Below are 25,035 nucleotides of genomic sequence, written 5' to 3'. Positions count from 1 at the left end.
CATTCCCCCATTTTTTTCGCGATTATCTCTAAATTATGAGTGGGCGCTTGCCTGGTATTTTACGGTAATGCAGTAGCGTACAATTGAAATAAAGTAGTGTTGTATCCTGCATGCCAAAAGATGCACAAAGGCTTGCCTAGTGTGATGCAGATGGACGCTGCGGGAAGCTCGTTGAGTTGAACATTGGAGATGCGTGTTACATTCTAAAAGTAAACAATGAAGCCCCCGCACCCCCCCCCCCCCCCCCCCCAGTTCAACTTCAAACCATATAATTATCTGAGCATGTCTCAAAGGCAAGAAAGCACAAGTGGCTAATGTTTTCATGCATTAACAGACAAAATGGAATCATCAGTGCTGAAGCTTACAAAAGAACTGCTTGTAACAGCTTCTGCAGCAAAAACATGGCTTTTGTAGCACATATTTCATTTAATTTATTTCACACTGCAAACTTAAGGACATGACGTCCCGAAACCAAGACCACACGCAACGAAAACAGCACAACCAAGCACCGGGGCAGGATACCACTAGCAGACAATAGTTGCTTGAACGACGGCAAGTTGAAGTATTCAAATAACGAACCTGCAGCAAAAAGATGTCCGAGCGTTCCTTCATGGCTGTGGTAGCGTGCCTCGAACGACTGGCGTTGGATAGCGGCTTCTGTAGAGGCATCGTAGCTGAAGACCAGTGCTGGCAGGCTCCTAATGCTCCCAACTTGAAATACACCAAGATGGGTCCCAGGAACCACTGTTTTCCCGTGGTTGGCTCGAGAACAATCAATTTCGTGGCGTCCTGTAGTTCGTCCAGCATATGGGCCCCGTCACTGCTGGCGATGCTCAGAAGTATAATCTGTAGCAAAAAGATGCGTGAATGCTTCATCACGGCTGTGATAGCGTGTCCCCCACATTTGAGCTTTTGGAGCAGAAATTACGGTTTATCACATTGTAAAAAGCGATGCAAGAACTATAGGAATTCCCGCAGTTCCTCACAGTGTCATAAAAACTATCATAACTGCAATTATGACACACAATTATTCACAGCAAAAAGAATGCTGTTGGAAATGGGGATAGAAAGCAAAAACACAGAACTTTGGCAATGACCTCATTGCCTTTAAAGCTTGATGCAATAACTAAATCAGTCCCACCTTCGACAACTGCAAAGCAACAAAACTATTTAAACATAGCGAATAAACCACACGTCAGAACAAGCATTTTTCCCTAAAATGAAAATAATGGGAGGAAGATTCATTCATACGAGTGTTTCTCAAGTAATCGGTGCCACCGAAAGAATGATTGACACCGCTCTTCCCCACACGCAAGGTATCAATAATCGTTCCAGCCAAGGAGAAGCTACTACAAAAGGGAAACTAAGGGTTGGACACACTTCTCGGAAAGTGGCCACTTTTTGCTTGAGCATATATTTTAATAGTCGCTTTTACGTAGGCAAATATAAGCGAGTAACATGTGTGAATTTTTACGGAAGCGCAGTGCCGCAAGAGAAAGGCACAACTCGTCGAAAGCAAGTTTCGACGGTCTTGCGGCATGATCAAAGCTTCCTTGGCATGCCGAAGCGCTGAGTCTCTGTGTCTTCGCACGCTAGGATACCGATCAAGAATTGGTGCCGCGAAAATGTTTTGAAGGTGTGTCGTGCACAGATGCCTTTGCATCTTATATCGGCTAAAGAGTTCTGGAGCATCCAGATGTTCAGGCGAGTTGCTATCAATAAAGGGGGGAAAGCAATCTGTACAGTTGCTCTTATGCACTATTAACCATGGCTGTGTTCCAAATCTACTCTAATAGATCACATAGCAGCACAAATAGAGCAATGCTGTAGAGCAAGGAGGGTTTTCGAAGGCAAAAGTACAAGACGGCGAGAATGGAGATCTTTGAAGCGCGGTCCATATGGTCGTGTGCAGTCTGTTGACCAATCACAATTATTCGAGCCGTGCTCAAACGTCAAGTGAAATTAAGTAGGTTGATAATGAGACACCGCTGATCACTGATGAGGAGCTGTTGTGCGCAATATTCTCTGAACCGTCTAGCAAAAAAAAAAAAAAAGAAGTACTTTCCCCCTTTCTTCTGTCGCCACTTAGTTACAAATACAGTCGTCAGAGTAAAGTAAACCGCTGCTCCAGAGGCACATACGGCTACAGCCACATTGCACTCGCAAAACACATTCACACGGTGTCGATTCTTGACCGGCATCCAAGCGTGCGAAGGCATAGAGACGCAGCGCTTCGGGGTGCCAAGGAAGCTTTGAACATGCCGCGAGACCGGCGAAACTTGCTTTCGACGAGTTGTGCCTTTTTTCTGCTGCACTGCGCTTCCGTAAACATTGTCACGTGTTTTCATTCGCTAGTCTCATATCTTACATAGTTTTAAAGAACTTCTTCGGTGAATGACGACGAACGAGTAGAAACCGTGTCTTCAGCACGCTGCCACCAGCCTCAGCAACGCTCCAAAAGCGCGCTTTCTCAACATGCAAGATTGGCGTCCGGTGGCCGCACTCGGGCTGCAGCGATCAAGCGGGGGTACGCGATCCAGCAATTGTCCTAAACATCAGTGTATAAACTAGAGAAAACACGACATGCTCTTAAATTCAGTACGCGACAGCGCTCATTATGATTATTCAATGAGCGCGCTTCAGTCTTTCATGTTAAAATCTGATTTCTCCGGTTCTTACCGCGCCCGAAAGCGAAAGGGTGACGGCGCCCGAAAGCAAAAGGTACGAACAGAAGGAGTTCGGGAGAGCCCACTCAGCCCAGAGCAAACCAAACAGTCATGGCGATGAGCCCTGCGCCTGCACACGTCCATCAAGTCGAGTCTGATGCGTGGATAGGTTTCCCTCGCGCAACTGAGTCCGGAAGCTAAAGCAAAAAATATGGCGCGTTTTCTGACTCAGCCCGTGCCATTGCGTTAAGTAACGCGTCTTTGATTCCTTCTGCACTTCGGTTATCTCGCAAGGCGCATGCGAAAATGAGCTGGCTTACCTTCTTAGTCCGGTTGAATGGTGAAAGATGATCGCGGCGACGACGAAGAGTGTTGCCGCCCTTCCCGCCCGTGGTGGTTCACGCGCGAGCGAGCATACAGACCGGGAAGTAAACATCACGTGATGGACGGCGCTCCTTGCTCGGTTGTCGTCGTCCGCGAGCTGAGTGCGCCGGCCTTTGGGTGGGTCTCCCTCCGCCGTTCGAAAGAGATTTTAGCATTGGCACGAATGGCACGTAACATGAGACATCTGCCAACAAGAAAACTATCTCTAGAGCAAACGTGGCGTGTGTTATGTGTTTTTACTTCAAAGAAAAGGGAACACAGACCTGAACTAAGAATTATGTGAAGCCGTACATTTACGGACTCGAGCCGTCATGTCGCCTCTACGGCGTTTTGTCCGTGCGCGCCTCTCACGGCGCTTTCCAGTTTTGAAAAAGGCTGTTAACTTACGGTTTTTTTTTACAGTGTACCGTACACGAGTTGATCCCTGATCATTGAATCGGTCAAACTAGCGAATTCCAAGTCTTAACTTTCAAGAACAAGTCACGGTAGAATTGCTCAAACTGCTCACCGTTTGCTTGTACCAGCAGTACGAATACGTAACGCTCGTGCGTTTTATTCTTCTTGGGAGAGCTGTAGCTCTGGGAACTTTCCTACGATGTCCGCGAAGGTCAGCCCTCTCTCGAGGTTGAATGGGTCGTAAATTTCTAAGGCCTGCTCCTCCGCGACATGCTGCAGCACTGAAATCTGCTTCTCTTTCCTTTTAGTGGGTGGTTCCGTAGCAGCCATGAAGATGTCCACCGTTGTTTAAAACGTCGCCAGTTTTTGATCAATGCTTCTTGTAAGCTTGAACTGCTCCGGTGCTTTAAGCTCCTCCATCACTGAGGCAGCCACCCACCGATCTTGTTAGGACGTTCGAACCACTTCTGACACCATGAATCAGTCAACGAAACATCGGGCTCAGTGAGCAGGAAGGAACTGCCTCTTTTTTATCGAAAACAAGTACGCGCGTGCGTGTGCTGCATCGCACAAGGTTGCAAGCATCTCAACTGTAACAGTGTCCTTGACGTGCATCACGCAGTGCATTCTAAAAACTGCCTGCGCGTCTACTTACCCGCAGAACACTCAAAGTGCCGATGTTTGCGATCTATGAAATCAGCTCAGCGAATGACGAGGCGGAATATCTCTTTAGACCTAACAATGAAGTCAATCAATCAATCAATCAATCAGCGTTTATTTCAGCTTGAAACACAAACCGAGGGTGGCGAAAAAAGAGCGATGTAAACGCGATATAAACAAAATATAAAGAAAATGAAACGTTTATATTTGGGGACACATACTTTTGCGCGTATTTTTCACAAGGTATACATGGCTGAAGCAGAGACAAATTATAGAAAAGCCTTCCAGAAGACAGAAGAAGACATTTCACTTCGCGCTGTGACACCACGCAATGGAAAGCATATGCATGCTTGCATTGCGTTATGTCAAAGGGCAAACTTAATGTTGAGGTCTAAACAGATGTTCCGCCTCACCATTTGCTGAGCTGATTTCGCAGATTGTAGAGATTGACTCTTCGAGTGTTTTGCGGGTAAGAAGACGCGCAGTCGTTTTTTAGAGCATAGTCTGGTCATATACAGAATGCTATTTTTTCTTGTGTTTTTATCGTGATACTTTGAAAGTAAGCAAAAAGTCAGGAAGCGCGACACACATCATTTATTTATATGGAATAAATCACTAAGCGGAGACCCCAATAAGCCCTTAGCTGGTTTGATGGCAATGAACGTGAACCGAATTAATGATTACTTTCGGCAGAGCGACCTTGAGATCCACGAGGAATGCCGATAAATCTGCGAGGACGTTGTTTGCCTTGTGTGGGGTATTCCACGGCAGTCTTCAGTCCCAACATTTACTCGTTTCAGTGTTCTAGTCTTCCCCGCGTACAGCACAGGGAATCGTTTCTGTCCTGCGGGTTGAACGAGATTCGGCATGGAATCGTTTATGCCATTCTTGAATATATTGTGCCTTGCCAACTGGTGCCTTCCAGTAATCGGCTTCGGAACGTTTGTCCTCTCTGCTGCACTCTTGATACGAGGATACTACCGAAGGTCTGCAAAGCTGCATCAAATGGTACGTTAGCCGACTAATACATTTCAAAGTCGTGGCGAAGTATATACACCTATAAAGTTCGTGGGTGTGTTGAAGTTAAAGAAAGGTTGCTATTTACCAGAAATAAATTTACTTTCTGTCATTCCTTGCTTGTGATAGAAGTTTTAATTGGCGTGTAGTGTAAACTTCTAACATGGCTGTTACCATTTCTATTATTTTGTATTTTTATTTTGTATTGCTGTGTGACGTTGTAAAGGCCAGCGTAGATTCAACAGCGTTGTCAAATAACATTTTTAACGTAGCGCGCTGCCGCGCTATCGCCTACAGCGGTATCGCCACAGGGATCTCGCGCTTTGAAGTTTAAGGGTGCATATAAGTGCGCGCCGGTACTGCCCGGGCTCGCTAGACACCATTCCAATGTCCAGCAAGTGTAAACTATTCTTGCATATCATTGAACGTGAACCCAAAAAGTGACTTCTCCATGCACATAATATCAGCGACCAGCTTTATTTTACTATGCTTTTTGCTGGTCGTAAGAAACTTGTTGTTACGATCCTAACACACTTTTATAAAGCACTTGCTCTTTACAATCGCTGAATTTTTTTCTCACAACTTTGGAGTACGTTCCTAGATTAGTGAAGTCATTTGTTGCAGTGTGAATATATTGACGCTGCTGGTGCACACTTTCAAGTGCTTTCTTCGTGTCATTGTTTCACAAGGAAGCCTTATTCTTTCCTTTTTGTACATAACATAACATTTTTTGTAGAACCAAGAAAACAACAACAAAAACAAGCTATGGCCCAGAAAGAAATATTGAATTCGCCAGTACCCAATGTACACCCGTTGATGGCGCTTTGTCCCTTGTGTATGCTATTATTTAAACAATTTCATTTAATTAACAATCCAAACCTAGAGTGACGAAACCTAATCTTGAGTTAGTTAGAAAAACAGATACATATAATAAGGGCTTAGCCTGGTAGAGTAACTCTTCCAAAGTCAGCTGGACGCCCAGAGAAAAATGCAAGTGCAGAATTAAACCCCATATTGGCGGCTCGTATACCGACGAATGACAACTGCGCTTTTTTTTCTTTCCACGGCGTGTTTACAGCAATTGTACAGACTCCGGACATATGAGCTATCACAGCAGAGCGCCGAACGGAGCTTGCGAATTCCCGCACGGGGCGTTTCTAGCGTTCCCGCGACTTGAGAGCCGAGCTTTTGGAAGCTACTCAATCGGATATGACGGGGGTGGATGGAAGTGTTTATCCGCATTTCTTACTCTCAAACGTTACCTTACAGCAAGGCCGATGACAACCGCGCCTTGGTTTGTCACGATGGTGCGAAAAATGTCGATGTCAACTGTTTACTGGTTTTAATATGTCAATATGTTGTATCACGATATGGTAAATTGTGAAAAAGTAGGATGACATTTTTATTTATAAACGTATTACTTCCTTAAATGTGACATTATTTTTACCAAATCTTTTTATGTTGTTTTTTAGAACCCGGAAAGGACAATATAACGTTTTATTAGGTTCGACTAATAACAAAGGATAGAATTAAAAAAAGCATCTATCGAAGCAGCTAATTTGTAAGGCACTTTTCAGTGTAACACAAATAAGCACATGCTACCCAGGACTCTTGGAAATACTTGTGTTCAGTAAACCGTCACTTCACCGCCAGACTTCAAAACTTCGGCCAAGCGTCTCGGAAGAGAGTCGTAGAGAGTTTAGGATAAGTGTAGGCTCTCTCAAAGCGTGTTTTCTTCTTCGAGGAAGGGGTCCGAAAGCTGTTCATCGCATGCGCAGTGCACCTGAATCTTCGACATGCCCATTTTCCTTAGTCCTCAGAGATTTTTTTTATGATCTTCAAGCCTGGAGACTTCACGGACCAGGAAAGGTGTGGAATACACAAGTCTACCAGTCAGTTGTCTCCCCACATGACAAGTAACCCGCCAGAAAAGAGCCCATTCAAAATATATAGAGGCATGACGCGACTTAATATCTCGCTCTATCTTTCTGAAGTCAGCCTTCCATCAATTTTTATCATGGGGTCGAGACCCTGGCTGCTGATGGCACCCTATTAATAGAAGAACACCCGCTCCGCTCAACTTCCTCCCTGTGCATGGCGCTGTAGCCGTAAATTAATAGACACATTTTAGTTATTAGTTCTATTGGGATATATCCCAGGTCTTAAAAAAAATTGCAAATATAGGTTTTTCGCTGTAACCATGCAACCACGTGTTTTAAATTTTTTTTATATAATTTGTAGAGGATGGTTTTTCGATCAAATGAAGGGATCTTACATGGTGGCGAATAAAATATTCATCTTAGCATTTAAAGTGTAGAGTGTTTTCGACTCACCTTGAAGTTCGTATGAGCACTATCGGAATCATCATTCTTAACTTTCAACAGCGCAGCAAGTAACAGCAAGAACACATCGTAGACTTCCTACGGTTAAGTCTCTCTCATGATAAGGAATTCGTTCCCAAAGATTCGATTCTAACAATATTTTACCGGCTGCAGACAGGTCTCCAAACACGTTGTTGCTGAAGCCACACCATGCAATGCACTGACCCGTAAAGACGACCAGCTTCCAGTGATCGAGTGTTCACGTTGAATGCTCTCGAGTGAACTGCAGACAAAGCTGCTTATGTCTAGGTGTCGGTAAAGGTTTCTGAGACGCCACACGGAATGAAGTCCTACTTGTCGGAGGAGTTTCCTTAAAGGCGATTCACACACTTCGTTGAGTGCGACCGAGCGCCAGGGTTGCCATGGCAACAACTGCGTCGGTTCCGACATGACGGGTTTTTACGCAGTTTTCTTGGAGCCGACGCATCTCTTGCCATAGCAACCCTCGCACTCCGTTGGACTGAAAGCAAGTGCATGAATAGACCTTTATAGTCTTCTCATTCACCCGAAGTTTTAGCTGCTGGCAGATACCTTTGATGGTGATAGTTGATCTGTCAAGAACCTCCACAATCATCCACTGATCTTCCTCGGCATCTCTAAAGAAAGAATAAAGCCAATCCGTCTACTTTCCAGCACTGTACTCGAAGAGCCAATCACCGCAACTTACGGAGGCAGCTCGGCTAATAACGATCCGAAACATATGTTTAGACCGAAAAACACAGTCTGAGTTGTGACATTAAGCAATGCAAGCGTGTCGTTTTGCATCGCTTAATGTCACAACTCAGAGTGCTTTTCTGGTTTAAACATATGTTTCGGCATCGTCATTCGCTGAGCTCAGACTTGTGCTCGTTAGCTGAAAAATGTAATGGATTACAATTTCAAATTACGGAGCCTGAAATGTTATCGATTACCGTTACAAATTGCTTTCGCTGAAAAGAAACGGATTACTTTACCCGTTACGTTACAAATTACTTTCACGTTACTTTTTCCGTACACCTATCCAGAAAGCAATAGAATCAATTCTGATATTTTGCAAAAACATTCTGGAACACTACTTTTCATTTCTCGTACGCTCATATTATTGTCTTCCGTGTAAAAATAAAATATTGTATTTAAGCGAACGAGTGTAGGTGAACTTCGTTCACCCGTAAGCTGACAGTTAAGGCACCGAAAGCTGCAGCCACACCCGCCATACCGCTAGCTTACGGCCTCCGGAAATGATCCCTGGAATATTCCAGACAACGCAAGCGGTGCGCAGGCTCAGTAGCAGCGTTTACCTCCGTTACGATATTCGGAGCTAAAGACGCGATCTAAGAAAGCTCCCTTTTGATTCGGGTGTTTCGCCTGTTATCCACAAGAAAAGCAAAACGTGGTTCTAACATTACAATGTTTAGCCAATGCAGAATGCAGGTGTCCCAGATTACCTTAATGTGTTTCCGTAGATTAGAGTGGGTTGTTGTTGTTTATGAGTTATGACATTGTGCGTGCTCTTTTCTCAAGCAAAGCATGCACTGAAACTCAAGGTTTCCGTTCTCCTTAATGCCCTTAATTTTGAACATCTCATTAAGAGATGGCCATGGAGACGACGGACAGCTAGTCCATGACTTAATACTCAACCGGTCAGAGAAAATGTGGTGGTTACGGGTTATCGATGGCTCCATCTCACTTTCATACCAACATTCCTAAAGGCCACAGGATGGGAGGGCACAGAGAGTGAGAGAATCAGTGGTCTTCGGTCTCACGCCACTTTTACGTGTTCCCTCTCGCTCTCTGCCAGCACTCCTTAGATGCACTAACCCCCCCCCCCCCCCGCCCTCGCACACACACACACACTTTATGTTGACAGCTGACTGTAAAGTAAGAAGTGGACTCGACCACTATGCCCAGACGGGATTTTTCGAGTTTTGCCAACGCCTTGATTTTATATCGCGTTTTAGCGGCACACGCGACATGGGTGTAACAATCTGCTAAACATTATGAGAGTATTAAACTTAAACCAAAATTACATCTTATAAAAGGCCTGTCGCAGGCAACGTGAATTTAAGCGACCAATAGTATTCTACCATTCTTTGAGACGTCTTTTTTTATCCAACGACTGCAGCCATCGGTGCTTATCTGCAAGAACGACACAAAGACAGCATGAAGAACTTAGTTGTTCATACTGAATAAAAAAGCACAAACAACAAGGACAGAAGACACGCACGATAGACACGCGTTTGTCTGTTGCGCGTGTTTCTTTTTTGCCTTTTGTCCTTGTTTTTCGTGCGCTGTTAATCAGTATATTCTGTGAGGCTGCCAGAACAGCTGCGACCACGGCGACGGTCACTGCTATTCTGGGAGCCTGTGACCTCGCTCACAAGACCATCTGTTACGTGATATTCATTCTCATCATCACACATCAGATGGAGCAGCATCGCCACCGCTGCTTTGGTTACGTGCGCCCATTTGACTCATTGAGCTGCAATTAAATAGCGCGATTAGAGCTGGGCGCTCTACGTCTTCCTCAGATTATTTTTTTTTTCTTTTAGACCATTCGGGTAGGCGGAATTTTTTTTTTTCTTATAATAAAGTGACAATCTCAGATTCTAAAGGAAAAAAACTTGCATTAGCAGTTTTTAAGTTACCCCACAGTTTATACAAACACCTCAAACATGTGACTTTAATAGGCCGTGCTGATCGTTCGCTTTAAAAACGGGGAATGCAGATTACCTTCCTGCGTTCACCCCTCTGATAACAAAATGAGAAGATTCCATTACTCCGACTCCCGATGCGGGATTTTTTATGCTCTGTCCGGCGCTCCGTTCCAAAACCAGAATATGCAAATATCATCTGGTATCCTCGTCACACATCCTTTCCTGACACGCCTGAATCAGTTAAAACTGAAGCCCATTACGTTACATCACTCATTACTGCTAATATAGATCGAGTGTCACAGATATCAGAATAACCTGGACTTGAATATACTGGCCCCGGTGTGGGGTGAGTAAAATCATGATGGCTTAGATTGCCGTTCGGATCATGATTTAAATCGTTGCTCAAACTTGAGCAGATTTAACATGATGATTGAAATTGAACCTTTCCCGCATAACACATCCCGATTTTTTTTCATTTATTTATAAATTTATTTTTATGCACAAAGGAGGAAATGTTCATATCAGACTGAACGCGAGCAGAAAAAAGTGCCCTTCTGAACCATCGGGAATTTGAGCTTTCTTTCTACGATCCCCTTCGTTCGTCAGTTGCGTAAAGAGAAAACAAAAATAAGAAACGTAATGTCACCAGGCAGACTTGGACGTAGTTCAACTACTCTACTCAAACTACTGTAGTTTAACTACTTTTTCGAGTAACTTGGTAACTTTCAATTACAACTTGATTTGGGTAATTAGTAGTTTAATTTAACTACTTTCTTCAGGTAACTTCTACTCAAATTACTAACTACTTTCGAAATTATATAGTGCTAAATTTGCCCATCACGAACGTTTGAGCGCAGAAATGAATAAGACGCTGGCAGATGAAGTGGCATTCCCGAACAAGGGGCCCCCTTGTTCGGGAAGGCGTCCTTGGGCCAAAGTGGCGACGAGCAGCCAAAAAAGTAACACCGGCACGCACGAACGCAGGAAGAGAGGCTGAACAGGCCTTGGTCGGGTCTTGACCTAATCCGGTAATGCACGCAGGCGCCGCGTTTCCAGCTGCAACCGTGAAAGACGGGGGGGGGGGGGGGGGGGGGGGCGGGGGGGGGCACTCTGAGAGTTGTTGTTTTCGTGCTGTCTGTCTTTAGTGAGTTCTGACTCAAGTGGTAGGTTCCACGGGAGGTGCCACTGGGATGACCTCGCAGCTGGGCGCTTTGTCGTCAGCGCATACACCTTTGCAAAGCTGGACTCCCCCGCGCACAAACTCTGGTACGGATAATCTGTTCATGGGAGCACGTTCCCGCTTCCAGCTGAAACTGTATACGAGCGACGATGCTTGTTTACGTAATCCTTTGCGTCCTTCCGACCATCCATGCCTGGGAGACCTCCTCTTTGTTAAGAACGATTCAGGCGCGTAAGAATATTGTAGTCGCCGGCGAGGGGATTGCGAGTTACCCTTGGGAGATCCTTTTGTTGGACCCCGCGTCAGCGGCGAAGTATACTTCGGTTCATCTTCTGTTAAACGAAAACAATTTTTTTTTTTCAGTAGTGTAGCACTAGCACTACAACGGGACGCGCAGTCGTCCGGATGACCTCATCGTCGTGGCGCGAGACTTGAACCCTTGACGGTCTGGTGCACTCGCTCAGCGTACTCTCAGAACGACGTCGGAATAAAGAGGGGGCCAGTCATAACAACCTCAACTAGACGAAAAAAAAAAAGAGGAAAGTTTGTTATTAAAGACCCTCTACCCGAGGCAAACCTCACAAGTTTCGTCATGGACACCTAAGATGCCGACACTCGTTTACCCGACCCTGCACAGCCGTTTCTCAAATTCAACGCTGCCGTTCCATCCAGCCCGTCGGTGGAACGTCTACTTAGCTGGGCTGGGGACGTCTTTAGAAGGAAAAGGGGAAAACTTTCCTATCAAGAACTTTGAAAATCAATTGCTTCTGCGAGCGAGTAAACTATTTTGACGAAAACGCAAGCCATAAATAGACTGCATTTATTTTAGGCTCGCAGGGTTTTTCATTGATCAAAACTGCTGCTCATCTTGCTACCACAAAAATATAAAAAAGTAACTTCGAAAGTAACTTTAAAGTAACTCGCTACTTTTTACAGTAGTTAGTAGTTTACTCAATTACTATTACGAATGCGTAATTTCTACTCTACTCTAATTACTTTTGGCGTCGATACTCAGTAACTTAACTTAACTACCTTTTTTGAGTAATTTGTACATGTCTGTCACCAGGCAAGTTAGAACGCGATAGAGAAAGTAAATTAAACCTTCTAACTAACTGAAAAAGTATGAGCTGATTTTGTTTCAATTTGAAATGTTGCCAACTTGCGCAAATAATCTGGCAGACATAAGGGCCCAACTATGGCGCAGTTAGGTTTTGCACCATGGCACTCATCAGTAACAAAAAACGGTGCCGAACTATAGCCTTAGTTGAACGATCCTAGGCCATGTTAAAGTTTGGCTCTTCTCTGGTACGCCAGAAGAGCGCCAAAACTGGTGCCATACTTGAGCCTTAACTGCCATAGTAAGTCCTAATTTGGGAATTCGGGGCGTGCCAAGGTTTGGCGTTTCTCTGGTACGCCACAGGAGTGCCGAAGTAGTGCCATACTTAAGCCATAACTGCCAGAGCAACGCCTAATTTGGGTATTTTGGACATGCCAAAGTTTGGCTTTTCTCTGGTCCGCCACAGAAGTGCCCAAGTAGTGCCATACTTGAGCCATAACTGCCAGAGCAACGCCTAATTTGGGTATTTCGGACATGCCAAAGTTTGACATTTCTGTGGTCCGCCACAGGAGTGCTGAAGTGGTGCCATACTTGAGCCATGATTGCCAGAGCAACGCCTAATTTGGGTATTTCGGACATGCCAAAGTTTGGCGTTGCTCTGGTCCGCCAGAGGAGCGCCAAAGTTGGTGCCATACTTCAGCCATAACTGCCATATTAAATCCGAATTTGGGAATTCGGCCTAGGTACCACTGCAGAGAGATGCCCCACTTGAGCAAAGGTTCGGCAAACGTAAGGGCCCAACTTTGGCCCAGTTAGGTTTTGCACCATGGCGTTCATCAGTGCCAAAGTACGTTGCCTAACTATAGCCCAAGTTGAGCGATACTAGGGCATGCCAAAGTTTGGCTTTTCTCTTGTCCGCGAAAGGAGTGTTGAAGTAGTGCCATACTTGAGCCATAACTGCCATAGCAACGCCTAATTTGGGTATTTCGGAAATGCCAAAGTTTGACTTTTCTCTGGCCCGCCACAGGAGTGCCGAAGTAGTGCCATACTTCAGCCATAACTGCCAGAGCATCGCCTAATTTGGGTATTTCGGACATGCAAAAGATATGCTTTTCTCTGGCCCGCCACAGGAGTGCCGAAGTAAGTGCCATACTGGAGCCATAACTGCCAAAGCAACGCCTAATTTGGGTATTTCGGACATGCCAAAGTTTGGCTTTTCTCTGGTTCGCCACAGTTGTGCCACAAGTAAGTGCCAGACTTCAGCCGTAACTGCCGAAGTAAATCCTAATTTGAGAGTTCGGGGCATGCCGAAGTTTGGCTCTTTTCTGGCTATAGCCACTGGAGTGCCAAAGAAAGCTCAGATGCTTGTCGAAGTTTTGAATGTCTCTGCTGTGCAACAGAAGTGCTCTTTCACGCGCTCCAAAAAAAAAATTTAATTAAATAAGCGTTGGAAACACGATGGTCAGATCTCACCATCTGGGTTTTCACGCAGCACGGCGATACTTAGCAGTGTAGTGCAAGTACCGGCTGAAAGTCGGTTCTAATATCGCTCAAATGTCTAGTTTGGCACCATCGTTCAATATCAGGCAGGTATTGTCGTACAGTCGTTTTGCCCCGGCCTAGTGTTCGCGCAATATCGTGCGAATATTTTACGATGCGTCAGCTCCGTATTGGCCGCACGTCGTGCAAGTCTGTGTTGTGTAGGACGTTGCATATCATTTGTCGCATATCAATAACATACACGGACGAACGAATTTTTTTTCGAACGCTCCCAGAAGCTTATTAAATCACTATCATTCCACACAACGTATTCTGACATTTTTACAAAAGTCATACTTCTCCGTAAAATAAAAGCAAATGATAAAATATAATTAACAATAATATCATGCCATGCAAAACTCATAAATTAAAACACAAAAAAACCGCGAATATTGAGAAGAAAGCAGAACTGCTATTAGAAGCATACTTGCAGTGTACTTACTAATAAAAGCGATACCATGTATTCCTTGATAGATGCATAATCCCACTCGGGCAGCCCGAAAACACAGTAGAGACAGAAGGTTGCGCATATTCAACTGACGTTTTGTCGTCGGCGAGGAGCAGTTTTTGTCGAAGCGCGTGCAACAAACACAACACAAGAATTCCACGAACGTACTCCGACCGTTTACAGCCAAAAATCACGGCCGCGTCTGCAACGCACGGAAACAACACAACACTGAAGAGCCCATTTCAGAAACCGGACCTACGTGTCCCACCTATTTCTATAACTTGTACTATACTTGAGCGTGTTGGTGCTTTTTGAACATTTAGAAAGTGGAGACACATAAGGGACGATACAGAACGGACAACCTTTCAACTTCAACAACATTTATTTTCCGCTTCAAGCTCAAAGCCCGCCCGCTCCGTGGGAGTACGGGAAAGGGAAATCTCGGGGGAAGTAGAGGAAGCGGAGGAAGTGAGGAGGTGGCCAAACGAGGAAGGGAGAGGAGGGAATGGGGCTCGACTGGGTGTGCGGGATAACGGAATGAAAGGAAAGACCGCTTCTGCCGGTGACTTTGTCGCCTGGCCTTGTCTGTCAGCGTACAGCTTCCCTATGTGCCAGAGTTAGGCTTACTGCCCTGTAGTTCGGCTGACATCTGGCATCTTTGGGCCCGAGTCAACAAAGAAGTGCCAAAGTTAGGCTTCGCTTCCCGATAGTTCGGCTGTCATCTGGCAGCTACGGGGCCAATGTCGCCAAACAAGTGCCTAGAACTAGGCATACTGCCTTGCAGCTCGGCTGATTGGGCATTGGATGTACGCGGGTGGTTTGCAACTTAAGAAATTAAGTTTTATTCTGCTCGCACTTTTTGATTTTATTTTGGGTGTTTCTTAAATGTAGGCTGAATGTTTTGCCGCGGCTGAACCAGGCTCTGCAAATGCAGATTTCGCCGGATTGTTATTGCGTTCGCGCGTAGGTACACTCGCGAATATCGGGACGCTCAGTGAGAATAGTTCGACGTTGCAGAAACTGGTGCCGTCGAGCAAGTGCTGCGCGAGACTGATGTGCGCACGTCTCGTCAACAGAGATTATTATTAGGCGGCGCATTGCAAGAGCGAGTGTAGCTCTGTGCGTGTCTTGCATTGCGATTGAGCACTGTCAAATCCTAGCGATAGCAATAAACGAGAGCGGCAGTAGCTCTGTGGTATTGCGCCCGCTTCACACTCGGGGGAACTAAAATAGAATCCTGGCGTGGATGATTTTTTTTTTAAGTTAATTTGAAGCATTTTACAGCATCAACCCAGACACTCCTTTCCCTCACAATATTTCACTCCTCTCTTCCCCCCCCCCTCCCCCCGCCTCCCCCCCCTAACCAAAGGTGGCATTCCAAGCCGCAGGCGGGAGGCATGGAATGTCTTCTCTTTCAGTGAAACATGCAGAGGGAGCTTAGCTACATATTTCGTGCCCCTTCGACCTCGCCTTTTGCTAGGCCTCCCCACCTGCTCTTGAGTCTTCGTAAGCACCCCTTTCATTTCGCTCTCAAGAAAGGGGATTATCTTTCTGAGGCCCAGATCTGTGGCGATTTTGGCCCGAGGGTGCTAGATGAGAGTCGAACTACCAAAAGTTAAGCCTAACCTTGGCATTTGTTTGGCAATTTTGGCCCGAAAATGCCAAATATCAGCCGAAGTACCAGGCAGTAAGTCTAACTCTGGCATTCGTTAGACATTTACGCCCAGAAATGCCAGATGATAGCCGAGCTTCGAGGCAGTGAAACCTAAGTTTGGCACTTGTTCGGCGAATTAGGGCCAAAATACCCAGACTCTTGCCAAGGAAGCTCAGGTTTGGCTCTACCTTGGCTTCTTCGGGCTTTTCAAGGCCCTAAACTCCCTCACAAACGCCAAATTTTAGCCCAAAACTCTGTGCTACCTGGGATACGTCTAGGAGATGTTGTACCGAAACCTCTTTAGATTTTCAGTACTTCTTTCAGCAATATAATCGCTGATCGCACGCACTGGTCAATTAATCTGCCATGTTTAGAAATACATGTTGTAATAAATAGTCGATATATTTTAGCTACAGTGATTTAACTGCAATTAATTAATCTGATTTCTATCAAATAAATATTATTCAAATCAAATAAACCAGATTTATTTAATTTTTAATAAGAATCATGATTTTTTTTTTTCATCCTGACTAGCCCATAGAGTTGAAATATCCTGCGTTGTATTCTTTCATGAAATCTACTTTTCATCATCAGAGTGTCGCAGCCTTCTTCTAAATGACCCAACTTACGTTTCCAAGCACCCTGAAAATGGACCTTTTCCGAGAGGCGTTCTGCGCACGCGCGAGCGCCCGACGCCAAGCGGCGGAAGTCGGCACCAAAAATCGAGAAAATTGGGAAGGAGGCTGTGGATCAGCGAGTAGAACACGTAATTGCAGCATAAATGTAATTGTGTTATTCAAAAAAAGAAAATGGACGGAAAGAAAAACACGACGTTTCGGTGGACGACACGGATGCCCCTCTTTAAAGTCCTGTTGGGCACGCGCCGCAGCTCAGACAGCGAAGAAACTAATAGCGCAGCTCCCATTATCGATTGGTAGCACAGGTAAGTCATTTCCTCGATTTTTAGTTCGTGCAGCCACCGCCTGGTGCCGTCGGTATGTAGAAAAAGGCTATTTTTAAGTTCAGCTTCCCATCTCCAGAACCAATAAATTTCGAAACTCCCCGTATTTAGCTTGCCATCGCCGACCGGAATGCATTGCCTACGCACATCGTCTGTGAAACAGAAAAACACTACAGAAACAAAAACAAAAATTTCGTAATAAATTACTAAAAACAATTTGCGAAGTGTAGTGGTATTTTTAATAAATTTTTGCTTCGTATTTTTATGTTGTGCATTTTATGTTGTAGCTATACCCCGCGTTTTAAGAGAACTTTTTGAAGTGCTTTAAAGTAATAAAACTGGTCTGAACTGAGTACTTTATGCCCCGCCCATAGCTGGTAATTCTAACCCGAGTAAAAAAAAAATGACATCAAATAACCCAAAACAATTATGCGCTTTATAAAAACAAGATTGTTTACTACCTTGCTCAACATGCATTTTAGTGTGTATGCCATGTATAGCGTTTTTTTTATACGTGTTTAAAATGACTCACAGCTTCGGCCGTCTACGAAAAGGTATCCCCGCCAAGATCTAATTCCTGTCTTTCCCAATGGATGGATCCCCGTGTTGGAATCATCTGAGCTCGGAAAGGAGGATGTCAAACGAATAGACCTTCTCGGTGAGTGATCCTCGATTTTTAAAGTTCCTGACGCTAGTGAACGCCATCTAAAATATCCAAGGCTTGCCAACAGCTTCCTCTTCCACCATGGAACGTCATCTCAGTCGGATGACCACAACTCGGCGATTGGACCCAAACCCGATACCGAGTGTCCTTCGACGCGTTGATTGGACACGAGGCCTAGCCAAGCGCTGACGCAGCGGTCGTGTCCAATCAGTGTCTTCGCTCGATCTCACTGTGATGACGTCACAATTCTAGTACACACGCACTGGTTATCGGAGGTGGTGGTGTGCTAGTTCAGGTCAAAACTGTCTTTGAAACTGCACTCGCAAAACTGCCACCGCCGGGATTAAATATATATATTTAAGGTCCGTCTTGAGGACGAGGGGTTTTTCGATTATTTATTTATTTACGAATGTTTTGGTGGTCTAATCCGCATTTCTTATTTCTTCATAAGCCTAATTCAAAAATCATCAGTAGGACCACATTATAGCGGTTGTCGGTATCTACACTTACATAAACTGCGTACACAGGGCAAGATATCATAAACACTTTAAGAAACAGCTTTAAATAAAAATTTTCATGATATTGTTTGTTAGTCATTTCTATGTTTTTACTCAGCTAAAAGAACCCACGCGATCGCTCACTTTGGCAACTTCGGCGCTATAGAAGCAAACACTTTAACTACCCATTCTTTACCCCATTGTGTCCATTTGTGTGTTTTGGTCGTAAAAATTATTGCTTATAAATACGCCAACTGAGTACAATTAAACAGTTTACAGAAATAGTTTCGTGCGGTTGCATACCATATATCGTACTCATTCAGTGGGAGTACGTTTCCTTACCAAAATCCAAGAAAAGAAGAAAAAAGTCATATTCCTGTGCACACGAAAATGCATAGCATCATTCACAATAAACACTTACGTAAACAAAGGTAATAACCGCGCAGACAAAAAATGGAACCACTTGCTGTGTACCAATAGGTGTGAATAGGCCCCGAGTAAACAGAGTCGAAACATTTCGCAGGCGGCGACAAATATTGGCACGACTTTCCATTGGGCGGCCATCCGTGGCAATCAGTCGTATTTTGTCGGGAAGGGCAATGGCCTGGACGTGTGTAAGGATATGCCAGTTCATTCATCAGAACCGCACCTAACCGTTATTCAACATCTGTCTCCATAAGAAAAAATGATACGCACCGCGAAGGGAAATGGCTGGGCCTCAGTGTTGCGGCATGGACATCTCCATCGCATTGCAACACCATTCCGCGGAATTAAAGTTTCCGACAATGCCATTCCTTTCCACTCCTTGCAAAAGAGGCTGGGCCAGTTCCCACTTCTGGAATGAGTGAACTCACTGTTACATTCCTATCATTCGGATGCGTGAAAGAATAGGCCGTTGACAGCCATATTTATTACTAGAAAAAAGGAGCATAAAGCTGCCGACGTTTTCACACACGGAGACGACTGCAACAGATTGCTAAGGCTTCTTCAAAGCACTCATTCTACTTAGCCGAAAGGTGGTCGCACAAGGCGTTTCGTGGCATTTGGTGCGACACCTCCTAGATAACAAAGCCGGAGCGCTGATTGAGATGGCTTAATCAGAGAAATCAAAAGCTGGAAACCGATTGTAAACGGGTGCTGCGACAGCGCTCTGCTTCGAGTGAAGTTTGAGCCGAACTTCGAAGAAATCGTCATGTCCAATCTGCGCCCAGCGCCTGTTTTCGCTGATGACACCATCTCATTCAGCACTAAAGCTTTGTTATCTTGTGTTGATTGGGGTCACTGAAGACATCGATTGTGCGATCAAACGTGAGAGGCTTTCGAGTTGCAACAGATGTCAAATATGAAAATCACCATTTTCTTCGCCAACTGTCTGTACACTTACCACAGATTCATCAGAAGCCGTGCTGCAAAAATGAGGACAGGGAAACAAATATATCAGAATTTTGTTTTGTGAACTGTATTTCTAACGCGAACATCGTTGTATAAACGTTACGCGCTTATTCAGACGCGTGGAAAACAGTACCAAAGTACAGTACCCACATGTGAAGGCAATCAGCCAGCACGCACAGTGACACAGTGACGGTTGCAGGCACCGTACTCGCAAATTACCCACAAAAACAAATAAGACGTTAGCTGTTTAGGCAGCAGGAGTTAAGTCTGTCAGAGTGTTGCGACATTGTTACTGACTGTAAATGGGTAGCCAAAAGAGTACGACTGCTAGCCTGGTTGCAGTAACCGGCATCACGCAGTAGTGATACACGACAGCACGCCGGTATACGATTGTGAAGAAAGGACTCGAACCACTCCGTACTTCTCGCATCCATTTATATCTCGGAATGACAGATTCCCCAGGTGTGCTGGCCCACCAGGTCGTGCTCTGGCTGGCGGTTTAAAGCAAGACCGATGACACTCCCGGGCTGCTAGTGGGAGCGGTGATCACGTTGTTTGGAAAACCTCAGTTCTCGTCTGCATGTGATTCACTGACACCGGTGAAGCTTGGTCTTGGCTGGTTCTGAGGGAAGCTCCATACGTCGCAGAGGGTGGAGATGTGGCGTCCGCTGCAAGTACAGCATATCAATCGCGTCGACGTACTGCAATTGTGGGCTGCGTGATTGACCTTGCCGTATCTGAAACAACACCTTGCAGCTCTCAGTCGGTTTCGTTTCGTGTCGGAAGATATGTTGGTATTGCAGTCCTGCAATTGGTTTCCGATGCTAGTACAAAGTGGGCATAACCCGGGCTCCGGTGCGACCGATGCAGTCGGGAGGGCAAGAACCTACGGAAGACTGTGCTGGGCGATTGAAGGGCTTGTTCCCCTTCGGTCCTCTTGCGGTGGGTCAGATAAAGACCACTGATATCCCCCTTGACTCTCCTCGCGGCTCTCTATTTGGATCCGAAAAAACCTGAAGATAGCTGCAACTTCGTCTGTACCTCGAACGCCGGTAGAGATATGCATATCACCTGCTTCGGACGGGGACTCCTTTTTTTGTGTTGTGTCTAATCAGAACAGCAAGGTCGTTGGAAAGCGATGTTATGAGGACACGCTTGAGGACAATCGAGTATTGTGTAGGTGGAACACCCAAACCTTCAAGGCAGCTTGCGCGGAGCTCTACTGAATCCTATAAATATCGCAACTCCGCGATGTTGTCGGAGCTGTTAACAGGTGACAACGCAAGTAATGGATTGATGTATTCGTCTACATGAATGCAGCTCCGTCCAAATCGTTCGAGCAGAGCTTTTATGGAGAGGTCGTGCCCTCCGTCTGAGAGCCTCACCCACTCGATTGCTTGTTTTGCCGGCCCGGCTAAACACGTTTGGAAATACTTGAATTTCTCGATGCGTTTGCGGTCGACGTTGTCGTGAATCGTCGCTCGGAAGTGGTCCCAAAAGTATTGCCATTCCCGCAGGTTCCCCGAAAAGGAGGGTATCTGTAAATTTGGGAGGGCCACGGAACGTGGTGTTTAGCGAGCAGGTGCGTGGGCCGGACCTTCTGTTATTGCAGAAATTTGAAACCGAGGGCTGTACCGTTTTCAGATATTTGAAATGAATTACTGGCATTGCGATTTTGAGCTAGATCACAACGAACTCGGGTAATCTACATGCATATGTAGAAGCTACATGATAATCTCGCATGATTACAACAGGCGCGTTGTCGCGTCTCGCGGCGCCAGGGACGGCAACTTGTCCGCCTACAACTATTCGGTTTTGGTTGCTTCACTGAAGGCACACCATTTTCATGCTCGAAGGAGGGTAAGCCAGTGAGACAACCAAGCCGTCAGTCACTTCCAGTGCAATGATGCTGTTTCGAGAGCCATGGACTTATCATGTGCTAGCGAATTGCGGTATGAGCCCGTAGGCACTATATGAAAATCGACACATCTCGCATAAGAACCGCGCTCATTCCATTACCAGTCCATTCGGGGCAAAAAGCATCTGATTCCATTCCCATTATACCCCCAACGCTGCCACCATTTCATACCCATACCCAATGCATTCTAGGGTCGCGAATGTGCAGTAAGATTTTGGAATCATTCCAACTCCGGAGTAACCACTCCGCGACCTTGCATAAGAAAAAAATGAAATCTAAAGTCAGCGATGCTAATCTAGGCTATTTTAACAGACGGTTTTCAAAGTAGACGACTCCATTTAAAAGAAGAAAAAAATTAGCCTTTTTGGGTACCCGGGTGCGCCTAGACAGATAACAAAAGATGTAAATAAAATCTGCATGTTTTCTTTAGTAATACATTACTTTGCATTACTTTAATAAATAGCATAGTCATTTGCTCCCTATTGCTTTTTTTTTATATATTTCTTACACTTGAATTGAGGCGATGTGTAAGATTGCGCCTTGATCCCAGGCTTGGAGCTGGTGGCATTCCGGACCAGAGATGGCGTTGCCTGCGTAGCTGACGCCTACTGCCCGCACCTGGGCGCCCACCTTGGCTCGGTGGGCCGCGTGGTGGGAGACTGCATCGAGTGCCCATTCCACGGCTGGAGGTTTAGCGGCACGACAGGAGCTTGCACTCACGCACCTTTCGCGCCTAAAGGTGAGCTGAATGGAACAAATACACCATGCAAGTTTATGGTAATATGCCACAAACCTGCTGTGCACAGTTTCAAATGACAAAGGCAAATTTAGGAGTCTTAACCTGCCGAACAAACGAAGGGCATGTCGTATGCGAAACGGCTGATTAAATTTGACCAGTGTTGTACACGTTCCTCATAAGAGGAACGAAAAATCGTTCCTCGTGCCTTCTGACTTCGGAACGCGTTCCCGTTACAAGTTATAATTATAAAAAAGGAACTCGTTCCCGTTACAGTTAAAAAAATGAAACGTATCGTAACATATACGTTTCATTTGCATTTGGCTCATCACCATACTTAGTTAGATCAGGGAACGTTTTTTTTTTGTTGTTGTTGTTGTTGTTTGTTTTTTTTTTACATCCAATAGGAACATACGAATTTGAACGCCGTGATGGAAAGGCACCAGAAGAAGAAAACAAGGGGAATCAGGGTTTCATTTGCTGATATATTCACGTTTAAAAATCTCATCTTTTAGCCATATTCATGTTTGTGGTGGGCGATCCAGAGCGGCCAAAGATACTGTTACACCACATTGCACGAGCGTTTTACAACAACCTGACTCGTTTCAATCTAACAAAGTCCCTTGTTCAAACTTAACAACAGCTACTTCGCGATGATGTTGTCCGGAAGACGAGCAAGTGAAGAAGACAATCAGTAATAAAAATTACAAGTCCTTCTTCGTAAAGGTTGGATTCGTTGTTCAGTTTGATGGTGAGGGACAAGGGGACAAGTAATAAAGGTTAACTTTTGTCTATCTTTCAATTGACCGATGCTCGGGATACAAGGGTGGGTCCGATGTCTTGTGACCTTTTCTTGTGTTGTAACTCTAGGTTCCTTTGGGGAAGTTCAGTGATGGCTGTAATCGGTCTTAGATTTCCGGGTTTATGAGGATTCGTGAAAGCAAAGAAAGCAGCTGAGTTTAAAACGTCCCTCTTTCTGCGTCTTTCCTTGGACTAAAAGTTTTGTTTTTTGTACCGCAGTCTCAGGTACCGAAAACATAATCTATGTCCATAGCTCCTGCACACCACTGCTGAGCTACCAAGCGAGGACCACACAAAATAAACTCTACGATAAGTAACAAAAACGTTAGCGAGATCCCGCTCTTTGTAAAGATATTGTTTTCATACTTTCGGGATGTCCTTCTTAGAAATAAATTAAAAATCAGCCCACTGGACAAAAAGAAAGGAACACCGTTCCTTTTTTCGTTTCAGTCAAAATGTAACGAGTTCTCGTTCCAGTTACACCGATGTAAAATGGAACGGCGGCGTTCCTTCGTTCCTTCTAAAAGGAACGCGTTCCAGGAGCGCCGTTCCTTGGAACGCCGTTCCGTACAACACTGAGTTTGATCGACTAGATTTTTTTTTTTACGTCCAGCTACAATCTCGGTTACGCGGCGCCTTCTCTAAAATAAACCACCGTCAGATGGGGGGCAGCTCGGCTGAGATTCGGACCCGCCAACTGGGGATATATATACTGGCTCGTGGGCTCGTCCGAGGTGTAAATTTTGAAGATCCATCGTTCAGCGTAATTATAATGAAGTAAGAATTATTCCCCGAAATTTGAATAATGTACAATAATGATACAAACTGAAAGAGGTTTAGAATACTCTATGATGCCGAATTAGAGCGCAGCTCTTGATAAGGAAGAGGGGAAGGTACGGAGAGGAGGGGTATGCCCCAACTCATCCGTACCCTCCCCCTCCTCCCCTCCCCGTAAACTTCAGCGGGAAAAATTCGCAGCTAAATATCGCGGAAGAAACTTTCCGCCAAATTTAGTGGGGAATTATTTTCGCTAAATTTAGTAGGGATATTTTTCCGCTATACTTAGCGGGTAAATTTTTTTCGCTAAATTTAGCGGGGAATTTTTTCCGCTAAATTTTACGGGGAAGTTTTCCCCCCAAGTTTAGTGGAGAAACTTTTCCGCTAAAATTAGCGGGACAATTTTTTCCGCTAAATATTGCGGAGAATTTTTTATCTATTTTGAGCGGGGAATTTCTTCCAGTAAATTTAGTGGTGAATCTTTTCCGCAAAATTTAGCGGAAAACTTTGTCCGCTAAATTTAGCGGTGAATTTGTTCGCTATATTTAACGAAAAATATTTCCGCGAAATTCAATGGGGAAATTTTCCCGCTAGATTTAGGGGGCAATTTTCTCCGCTATAGGGGAACATTTTCCCGCTAAATTTGCGGGAACGTTTTGCGCTAAATTTGGCGGGCAAATTTTTCAGCTAAGTTTAGCGGGAAAATTTTTACGCTAAATTCAGAGAGCAATTTTTTAGTCCAAGTTAGCGGGGAAATTTGTCCCCTATATTAAGCTGGAAATTTTCCCGCTAAACCAAGCGAGGAAGCTTTTTCGTTAAACTGAACGGTAATTTTTTCCGCTAAAGCGGTTAAATTTATCCGTGACCTATTTCTGCCGCCGTACGAGGCGTTTTGCTGACCGGAAGTGACATTCTTGCGCAGAGCGATGCTGCCTACGTCACGAGTACGCGTTCTTCCGTGAGCAGCAAAGCCGGGGAGCAAGAAGGTTACAAGTACTAGGAGGGGGCACGTCGCGATATTGGTTAAGCCTAGTCATAAAAAGTTTAAACGATGTTGTGGCCAACGGAACCGTATATCTCTCTGGCAATTGGTGCGCGTGACATGTCGCTTGTGAGACGGATGGCTGATTTCAGAAGGATTCCTTGCAGGCTTGCGCGCGCTCCATCTGGTAAGTTTTATCAGATCGAAAGCTAGACGAAGGCTAGGTACGGTCTCGTGATGTGGTCACGTTGGCCTGATAAGTGAGAAGAGTAAGGACGAAAATGAGAAAGAG

General features: G+C 45.1%; 1 protein-coding gene across 1 annotated transcript in view; it reads left to right on the top strand.

Moving 5' to 3' along the window:
- Positions 1 to 25,035, top strand: part of LOC121048203 (cholesterol 7-desaturase nvd-like) — a 106,428-nt gene that overhangs the window by 56,449 nt on the left and 24,944 nt on the right. Inside the window, exons 2-3 of the mRNA XM_042292766.1 lie at positions 17,531 to 17,634; positions 21,998 to 22,186. Of these exons, the coding sequence (XP_042148700.1) occupies positions 17,531 to 17,634; positions 21,998 to 22,186 (293 nt within the window). The remainder of the gene's footprint in view (positions 1 to 17,530; positions 17,635 to 21,997; positions 22,187 to 25,035) is intronic.

This window comes from Ixodes scapularis, unplaced genomic scaffold (assembly GCF_016920785.2).
Source record: "Ixodes scapularis isolate PalLabHiFi unplaced genomic scaffold, ASM1692078v2 PGA_scaffold3__209_contigs__length_174095766, whole genome shotgun sequence".
Classification (NCBI taxonomy): Eukaryota; Metazoa; Arthropoda; class Arachnida; order Ixodida; family Ixodidae; genus Ixodes; species Ixodes scapularis.
This window is presented reverse-complemented; position numbering and strand designations above follow the sequence as displayed.